The sequence below is a fragment of the Crocodylus porosus genome, unplaced genomic scaffold, assembly GCF_001723895.1.
Source record: "Crocodylus porosus isolate Cpor-Errol unplaced genomic scaffold, CroPor_comp1, whole genome shotgun sequence".
NCBI lineage: Eukaryota > Metazoa > Chordata > Crocodylia > Crocodylidae > Crocodylus > Crocodylus porosus.
The window spans coordinates 57,181,384-57,191,364 of record NW_017728949.1 but is presented as its reverse complement, the minus strand read 5'-3'; the positions used below and the strand labels follow the sequence as shown (position 1 = coordinate 57,191,364).

General features: G+C 47.8%; 1 protein-coding gene across 1 annotated transcript in view; it reads right to left on the bottom strand.

Annotated features, from left to right (window-relative positions):
* The window catches only part of TMEM177 (transmembrane protein 177), a 4,819-nt gene extending 4,542 nt beyond the window's left edge, over positions 1 to 277 (bottom strand). The window contains exon 1 of the mRNA XM_019553567.1: positions 150 to 277. Coding sequence (XP_019409112.1) covers positions 150 to 277 — 128 coding nt within the window. The remainder of the gene's footprint in view (positions 1 to 149) is intronic.
* Between the last annotated feature and the right edge of the window lie 9,704 nt (positions 278 to 9,981).

Below are 9,981 nucleotides of genomic sequence, written 5' to 3'. Positions count from 1 at the left end.
TTTTAGGCCAGGCTTGTCCTCACTGAGGATCAAACATACCCATTACTGCTGCCGACCCTCGAGGCTACACCCCCCCCCGCTGCTACGCTTCCTGCCCCTCCCCGCTTCGGGGCGCGGACACACGAGCTAACTCTTGCACCCGCACTCACCCGCGCCGGGCAACGCTGCCACCAATCCCCGCCGCTGCCGTCAAGCAGCCCGTTTGCTCGGCGCGGCCGCCAAGCAGGCCGCTGGCGCGCCAACTGTCGCAACGCGCCCCGGCGGCGGGAGTCGCCATGGCAACGCCACGCGTGCGCAGCCGGGGGTGGGGCCTCCCTGAGAGCCCAGGGGCTGCTGCAGTCGCACGTGTCGGGATGGAGGCATTTACCCCCCCCCCCGGCTGCTCTGCAAAATGACTCTGCAATTGCAACAAGCCATCAGGACTCCTAGTGGAGATGACATCTTTGATTAGACCAGCAAAATGTTTGCAGTAATAATAATAATTCTTTGCAAAAATCTTGTTGGTCTAATCAAGGAGATCCTCTCTACCGCGAGTCCAGATGGCCTTTTGCTCTAGACCAACGCGGCTGCAACCTGGGTGCCTCCGCAAGTGCAAGGGCTTCCCTTTCCTCCTGCTGGAATTGGGCTGAAACAGCCCGGGGGAGGGAAGTGTTCAGGTTTCCTTTCAGAAAGTTTTAGGCAAAAGAGAAAAAGGAAATGCCTATTCTCAGAAAATTTTAGGCAAAAGATGGAGACAAAAAAGGAGAGAGAGGAAACAAACCAGTTTTCAGAAAGTTTTAGGGTCCACCTTTTTGGCTGGAAAACAAAGTGGTGGGGGAGAATTGTACAAATGATTCAAATAAAGTGATTGTATTTAAAGAATTTTGTATGGAAAGTGTGTGTGGGGGGGGAGTTGTGTCTCTTTCCCTCCCTGGGTCAGCACTAATTGGAATTTTTGTCTTCCTGCCAGAATTTGCATGTTTTGCCTGGAGCATCATCCTTGGAGGAAATCCCAACAAGAAAAGAAGCAAGATTCCCATTGAATTTGATGGGACCAGAATTTTAAACACCTGGGACTGTGAATAAAAACATCCCAACGAGAAAAGAGAGGCAAAATTCCCATTGACTTTGATGCGACCAGAATTTTAAACGCTTGGGACTACGAGTGAATAAAGAGACAAATCTGAGTCATCACAAAAAACTCCCCCCAAATATGTTGACACAAGTCCTTCCCCCTGCAAATGTGCTGGCACCACGCACGTTTTGCTGAACCAGAGACACGTGCAGTTCAATACTACTGTCCCCCTGGGAAACCAAAACCAGAAGCAGCTGTCGAGTTGGTCAGCGGTGCCAGTTGGAAATGATGCTGACCCCCGCATGCTGTGCACAGCTGTGCAAACTGTATTCAGTTTGGGAGCAAAAGAACAACCGTTTATTTAAGAAGACTTCTGAAAGGGATGCGTTCTGGGAAAACCAGCTCCTCTCCCCTGGCTCACAGTGTAGCACATGCAGCAAACCTACTCCCACTTTTACACTCCTTTGTGCAGGTTTAAAGTTAGAGCAGTTTTGTTGTATTTGAATCGTTCACGCATAACACTGAGAATTTGAATGGAGCAGCTGCTGCCTTTTGAACCCCTTTTTTGAAAGGGCTCCAAACATTTCTGTGTTCACAAAGCAGAAAGCCTTGCTGTGAGGTTATGATAAATCCAATAACAAGTACAAGAAAATCACCAAAACATTCTGGGAATGGCATGATCAAAGAGAAATGGTTCTGCAGTGTTTACAGAAATTAATATCCTGATATGATTTAAAGCAGGATCTCTTCTTTTGCATCTGAATGCTAGCCAAAGTGTCAGAGATCGTGGGTACAATGATTTTAAATGAAAATGGGACAGGTTTCTGCCCTAGGGAACTGATAATCCAAGAGCTAGATCTTTTACCCCATACTTTTAAGAGTAACGCCATAGTTGTATGGATATCACACGGGAGCCACTGGGATGAGCCCAGGGGATACATCTTGTGTCAAGAGCCTCAGAGCTGTGCGTACAGCTAGCCAAGTCCCAAGTTTCCAAGCTATTCAATTATAAAACTTTGCAATCTTGAGTACCCTACCTCAGGGGTAGGCAACCCTCGGCACAGGTGGCATGGCAAGGCATTTTGCTTGACATGCGCACCTCAGAGCAGACAGCAGGAAAGAAGCTAGGGCCACACTATCGCAATAAGAATCGGGTCCCTCATGGCTCCCCTGGCATACCAACATCTTGAAAGTTGAGGTTGTGGGTGTTTTTACCCTTAAAATGTTGCCGACCTCTATCCTAGCTACTTCGTTAGGTGGATGTAGCATCAAATGCAACTGTAAAGTCCCAGGTGTCCACACATTGGTTGTAATAATTTAGTCTCACAAAACATGGGAAAAGAATGTCTATTCAGGCTTCATTCAGAATAGGGATGAATTTCCAAATTTTGCACATTCGTTCTGTGATATGTTCCAGTCCAGTGACTCCAAATGTTTGCACGTACAAGATTCTGTGCAGATAATCTATATAGAATAGAACAGAATATAGATCTATATACATATATGTAGTTTAGGACATGTATATATGTTCTGTGTGTAAGTAGGTGCATCTACACAAGACGTATACTACAGCTGCCTAATTAGCTCTGCAGTAAGCGTCTCAGCATTTACACATGCAGTGCTATTAGGATGGAGTAAACTAGTTAACTCAGCCGTGGGTTAGTACTTGTAAACACTATCCTATGGCAAGGTTATTTACTCCACAGCAATGCACGTGTAGATGCTGATGGGGCTGGCTGGGTTACACAGGCGCTGCCTACTGGCTAGCCCTGCACTGAAGGACGTTGTGCCCCAGCCAGCCCCTCTGCAGCAATTTGAGCTGGGTTGGAGTAGCCCCTGCCTGGCAGGCTGATCCCCCAGGACCCCCTGCCAGCTGGGTCTTTGTCCTGGTTCAACATGCTGCGGTCTCAGGTGCATGTGCAAACCCCGCACCCAGGAGCAATAAACTCTGGTGCCAACTGTGCCAGAATGTATTGCTTTGCATGTAACTGTACATGTAGATGCATCCTGAGTACACACACATACACACACCTTGCATCACAATAGTATCTGAACACCTACTAGGAAGGTATGAAGTGATAGCTAATAGCTGTCATGTGTAGTTTGTACATCTCCATCCTTTCCTCCTCAAAAGGGAGAACATGTTCTGGAATAGTTTAAACAGGGGTGATCCTGTCTTGAGCCGGGGCTGGACTAAATCCCCGCCTGTGGTCTCTTCCAAACCTTTTTTTTTTACAAGACTTTATATAGAGTCTATCTTGGTTTTGGAAACAGTGGCTGCACTTGCAGCAAGTGGCAATGAGGTCTGTGAGGGGCCTTAAATTTGGTGTGAATTCAATCTGTAGTTTGGGACTGGCTGCCTGGGAATTGTCCATTTCTCCTTTGGTAGAAAAGTTTCACTAAGGAAGAAAATGGAGCTTAAGGTGCGTTTTATTTAATCAGGACCCAGGCAATACAGCACCTTGATCAGGACCCTGAAATGGACTTCTGACAGTATTTTCCTCACGTGCCACACCCCCCCCAAATAAAAGACGCATGTCGCCTCGTCTTTGGGAAGGCAGAATGAAGAAGAAAAGATGTTTCCAGAGTTTTGGCTACCATGGGCAGGGACAGAGCCTCATCTTCCTCTACCCTTCCTGCTTGTGCAAAAGCCAATTTTAACTAACCCTTTCACAGCTAAATTGCTAGCAGCTTCTGGCTGTTTCGCTACAAGATAAAGTGACAGCTGCAGCTAAAGACTGGACTGGGGCAGAACCTAGGATTTTGGAGAGAGCTAAAAACAGTCTGCAGGGATGTAAAGTAGGGAAAGAGAGACCAAGAGTAGCTAAGTTTGAAAAACCTTCAGCAAAATTGCAGAAGAAAAGATAGCTTGTTAGTGGAATATGAAGACCATTAAAAGGGGACTGGGTCGTTAGCACCTGTTGAGCAAATAGCAATTAGCAGTAATCAAGTATATTAGAATAAGCCATGAAATTAATTGACTTCCTTAGTGCTGCCTGCATAGAAATTCAGCTGTTGCCATTCTGGCAAGAAAATTAGCTCCCCCTACTTAAGGCATGCATCCCCAATTTTGGTAGGCTAATTTTAGGGTGAAAGGTGCACGTGTTATGCAGTAAAGACAGTAGTCCATAGGCAGCCAGTCTAGAGCATGGAGAGGACAGGTCTGATGCGCTCAAGGCTACCCAACCTGCAGAGATGCGTTTCAGCTGGACTCTGTAGCGGCTGGAATTTCCAAAGGGCTGCTAACTTCCATCGAACAGCGTCTCTTGACAGTTTCATACTAAACTAGAGTTACGAGAAAAAAGTGGAGAGCTGAACTTTACAGAGCTTCCTGTGCCTACTGCATGATTCGCCATCTAATGCAAAACCTGGTTGGGTTCCAGTTTGAAGAGGCAGCTAGCAATGAGTCAAAAATGTGACCGGACTGATGTATTCTTTTACTCAGTTACATAAGCATGGTCAAAGACAGAGGCCTATAGATCACTTTTTAAATGAGCCTGCTAGGTGGTGCTATAGGACATGCTCTAAAACTATTTGTGAAAAAATTACATTTCTGCTTGATATCCAACAGAAATAAAATAGGTTTCCATAAAGCCTGTTCCCACTACCCCTAACCTGTGATTTTATGGACAAATCCTCACCGACTTTTGCTATATATTAGTCAAACGTTGCTGCTTATTATAGCCCAAGTTCCAAAAACATTTGACCTTTTGGTCATTAACTTCTGGAGAGGAGCCTAGGGCATCTTTGGCGCACAGAGACAGCTTCAGTTGGAAAGGATGAGACTCTAGTAGAGAGACTGTCTCATCTAAGGAGTAGTGGCACAATATCTAATGATCCAAGCCTGTCCAGTCAGGGGGACGGCAGCTGACTCTGCCTCCATTTATCACAATGTAGACAAGTGCACTTGCTGCTTTAGGGCAGTCCGTGCAGCTGGAGCTCGCATCCCCCCCATTATATTCTCAATTGTAATGCTTCATCCACACAAATACATTGCACTTAAACAGGCAGTGGGGAGCTGAACACTGAGGAGCATGACAGAGGCCATAAACAAAATGAGAGGCAATCATCTATATGCCTGGACAGCACATAGATTAAGGTGACTCAGGACAAGTGCTATCAGGAATAATTTTGAGTAGATTCATTGGCAGATGGCGGCAGACAGCTCGGTGAATGCTGATCGATCAGATGGACAACGGCAGTCGTCACAAGACCGATCAAGAGAAGGTGCAATTTCAGATCCTTAAACGCTCGTCTCGCCCATTCCACCCAAGGAGGAGAAAGTTCAAGCAACAAAAAAGAGGCTTTCCCAGTCTTATTAATCTGCATGAATTGTGCCTCCTAATGCTGTGGCTTGAACTTGCTTGGCCTCCCTGACCCAAATCCAGATTGTGGGGGCTCCTTGCAGGCTCGATCGGGACTCCACGGAGCCTTGCAAGCTCAATCCAGATCCATCTCTTGTGGCAAGGCAGGCAGTGCTGTGTCAGGTCAGGGAACCACAGCGTCACTAATCCTGATGCTGCAAAAATGGATCCCCATGGGGGGGGCTCCATACCCCACAATTCAGGGGAGAGCTCTGCTCCAGCCTGCCCTGCTCTGAGTTTCTAAGCCCTTTAAGAGCCCCATGGGCTATGATCCAACCTCAAAGCCTGGATCTGGCAGGCAGACTGAATCTTTGCAATTCCTAATTCCCAATAATGAGATAGTGGAAGATGTTAGAAATCTACTGAGAGCTGAACAGGGTGAAGAGCTACAGCTCCAATAGTTCCCAGCCATCTCAGAAGACTGAAGAAAATTAAAGGGAAAACTTTAGCCAAGACTTTGAAAGCCTTGCATGATCTGTTCATCCTTTTTTCCACCTCTCAAGTGGTATGATCTGGTGGAAGCTCTGGATTTCCTCTGGAAAAATGTAATTTTTAGTATCAGCCTTACCAGGAGCTGAAAGGTCCCAGCTGCACACAGAATCAGGCCCTCAGAAGCGACAATCAAAATTACCATGGAGACAGATCTTCTTTCTACTGCACGATCAATTTTTCAGAAAATTTACAATTCAGGACATTCCAACATGCTGCAGACCCGGCTGCCGCTATCATCTCAACACACCTGAGCTAGCTTTAAATAAGCTGCAGGCCAAGAACCATACCGAGCTGTGTGTTGCCACAGGTAAATCATTCTTGGCTTGTCTACACTACACTGGAGTCACACCAACGATGGTAATGTAGACATACTGTAATACCCATTAGCATTTTAAACCAAATTAGGCATGGCTACAAGGCAGAGAGCAATATCCCACTGCTAGGACAAACCAGAGCAACACTGCCATAAAAAATAAATGGGATTTCCTAGCTAGTGCATGTCCGCCAGATTTACCGCACCATGGAAAAGAAGCTAATGGCTATTGGCTGCAATAAATATGGCCTTCCTTTTAATAACTGCAGTTCTGTAGTAAGCCAGTTGTGGTGAAAGGAAGTTGGCTGCAGTAAATTAAAAGGCTGCGTCACCATAAAGAGTCATGGGGTTCTTTAGCCTGGAAAAGCGCAGGCTCAGGGGTGATCTGACGGCCACCTATAAGTTTATCAGGGGTGACCACCAGGATCTGGGGGAACGTTTGTTCCCCAGAGCGCCCCAAGGGATGACAAGGTCGAACGGTCATAAACTACTTTGAGACCGTTTCAGGCTGGACATAAGGAAGAATTTCTTTACTGTCCGAGCCCCCAAGGTCTGGAGCAGCCTGCCATCGGAGGTGGTTCAAGCACCTACACTGAACATCTTCAAGAGCAAGTTGGACGCTTATCTTGCTGGGATCCTCTGACCCCAGCTGACTTCCTGCCGCTCGGGCAGGGGGCTGGACTCGACGATTTTCCGAGGTCCCTTTCAGCCCTAATATCTATGAAATCTATGAATTTGGGCCATTTCCCCTTAGGGTTAGGGACAGTCCAATTTTGCAGGGAAAGAAGGGAGTGCTGTGATAATAGACAGCAGTTTTAAACACAAAAATCCAGCGGCAGTGCAAGTTACCCTTGCGGATATGCTTACCCCAAGAGTAATGCAGCAGCTGTTCGAAAATGGACAGAAAACCAGCGCTGCTTCATTGGCAAAGACAGCTGGAGCAGATAACCCAAAACATAGCCACAGAACATTGCTCCATGCCTGCAACACCCAGTGAACATCCTGACCCTCCTATATATGTATATACCCTACATATATCTATATATATCCTATATATGTATATACCTTCCTGTATGTGGGTCACTTTTCCCATCCCCTTTGTGGCCTCGGAAGGCCATATACTCTGGACGGACCACTTCAGCTCCTCTGCGGATAGCACCAATAAAGAAAGGCTATGCAGTGACAGGAGTGAATGGGGTCTGTCCTCTCTAATGGGACGAGGGGCTGAGATGTCTGTAATCTTGAACTGACTGCTACCTTTTGCTCAGCTATCAAAGTCAGTCTCTGGCCAGTACTCCAGGGTGGCATAACTTTACTGCATTCCAGGAACCTGACATTACGTTTGGTGACATGAAGTATGGTGACAATAAGCTAACTGACATTAAGTTTCTGGCAACACATACAAAGATCCATTCCAGTAATTAGAAAAATGCTTCCTGATTTCTGGGCTTTTTCACCCATCTCAGCTTATTTGTGGAGGCTGTTATCAAACCTCTTAGCTGGAACCCTGAGGAAACATAAAACAATATTATGTGGATAATGTCACATTTCAGACAATTTACTGTAGCAGCTTATTCCCCTCAGAAAGTACTGCCTGATACAAAGATTACACTTAATGTGTTGCTCTAAGATGCTTTTCTCTTTACAGTATAACTGGTGCACCTAAGCAGACCTGTGGCACAGCTGTGCTAGGTGTTGTGCAAATAGGTAAGAAATTTCTCAAAGGGTGCATCTACACATGCAATTAATGCAATGTGATTAACTCTGGGGCACTTGGAGCAGGAGTGAGCTGCTCCCAGGCACAGTGTCTATACATGTGCTTGGGACAGCAGCACTTTGAGCCGGGGCAGACCAGGCCTGGGTGGAAGCAGGCTCTGGGGGTCAGCCCTAGGCTCCAGGTGGCAGCAGTGGAGGGGCTGGCTGGCGCATGACAGAGCTGAACATGAGGAGCTGTGTGGCTAGGCAGCAGGCAGGAGTCAGGGCCTCTGCGCCCTGGGCTGACCAGACACAATTTCTGCCCATGGTCACCATCTACACGAGCGTTTCATTGCAGTTAAGTATTCCACCATAAGATAGCACTTTCAGGGACAGTACTATCTTACAGTGGATTTAATTAGTTTACTGTGCCCTAATACTGGTGCACATGTAGATGGTGACGCTTTACTGGAGAGCTAATCAGTCAACTCTGCAGTAACACGCACATGTAGATGCACCCAAAGAGTATATTCTAGAGGTGCACCAATACATCGGTCCGATATCAGATCAGCACCAATATAAATAAAATTGCCTGTACCAGAAATTGGCCTGATGGGGCGGATAATGTGGCTGATAAATGGCCCATGCATGTGCACAGGAGCACAGCCCAGCAGCTTGGAGAGCTGCATCCGGCTGCTAAGTCTGCTGTGGCGGAAGGGGAGGACGGAGGGAAGGGGCATGGGGAGCAGATCAAAGCTCCCGTGGTGAGGGAGGTAGTGGGGTCGGGACTGCTCAGCCAGGGTGAGGCGAAGCCATGGCTCATCCAGGGGGGCGTGGGAAAGGGAGGCGGCTCCCGCCACAGTGTGCACCCCGAGAGGGCATGTGCCCCCGGATCTGCCTGAGGCGGGGCAGGTTGGACCGGGCTGTGCTTGGGGTGGGGAGCAGCAGTGCTAAGAGAGGGGCTTGTGGGAGCTATGGTGAATTTTGGGATGACTGCAGCCCCTCCCCATAGTCCCATCCCAGCCCTGCCGCTGCCGCCCCCCCCAAGCTGGGAAGAGCCCTGGCCCAGCCCGCCCCAACCCGCAGGCAGATCTGGGGGCATATGGCTCCCCCCCACCATCTTCCTGGAGTGTGCGCAAATGGTGGGAGCCACTGCTCTCCCTGCACCCCCTGGATGAGCTGTGGCTCCATCCCATGCCCTGCCCGCCCTAACTGGGCAATGCCTGTCCCAGCCCCAGCCCCATTCCCTCCTGCACCACAGGGGCCTTGATCTGTCCCCCCAGGGCATATGCCTCTTCCCTTTCCCCGCCCCTTCCACCACAACAACTGGATGCTGCTCTTCAAGCAGCTGGCTGCGTATCAGAAATCGGATTGGTATCGGCTGATATGCCTTCTTAAAGATCAGCTATTGGGTATCAGCCCCAAAAATCTACTGGGGAAGGGATTTCTCTATCCCCTAGTATGTTCTCCAAGGACCACCTCACTACTGGAGGTGTGAGCAAATCAAGACAGACAGCACCATGAGATGTTTTCTATAAGAATTCTACATTACACAGATTCTGAGGGTTTTTTAAGTGGGAAACCTCTGCTATGACCATCTCATCTGACTTCTATGAACACAGGCCAAAGATTTCTCTCAGCTTGAATCAATAGTTACATCAGTTCACATCAGCTGAAGATTTGACTTCATCTCAGCTTCAGAGAACAGGGCTGTAAACCAAAGCATGCAGCAGAAATGATGGACAACTGAATACCAGAAAGGAGTTCCTAAAAAGATTTCTATTATGGGAGCACTAGGAATAAGCTTCGCGTGTTGCTTCATCCAGCGTTTGTGAAAGTAGCCCTAAACAAATCTCATCATCCCTGCAACTCCAATGACTATCAGAAGCGAATTTAAGCCTGTTTGCCTGTTATCAGTGTTAGGGGCCAAAACCACAAAAACCTTCACATTTGAATCCAATGCTGGCCACCACAGGAACAGCGGGCAGGGAAGAGCTGGAGAGAGGCCCCGGGCTCTGGCATCTGTCAACCAGATACTCTGACCCTTCCTAAACGGACTATTT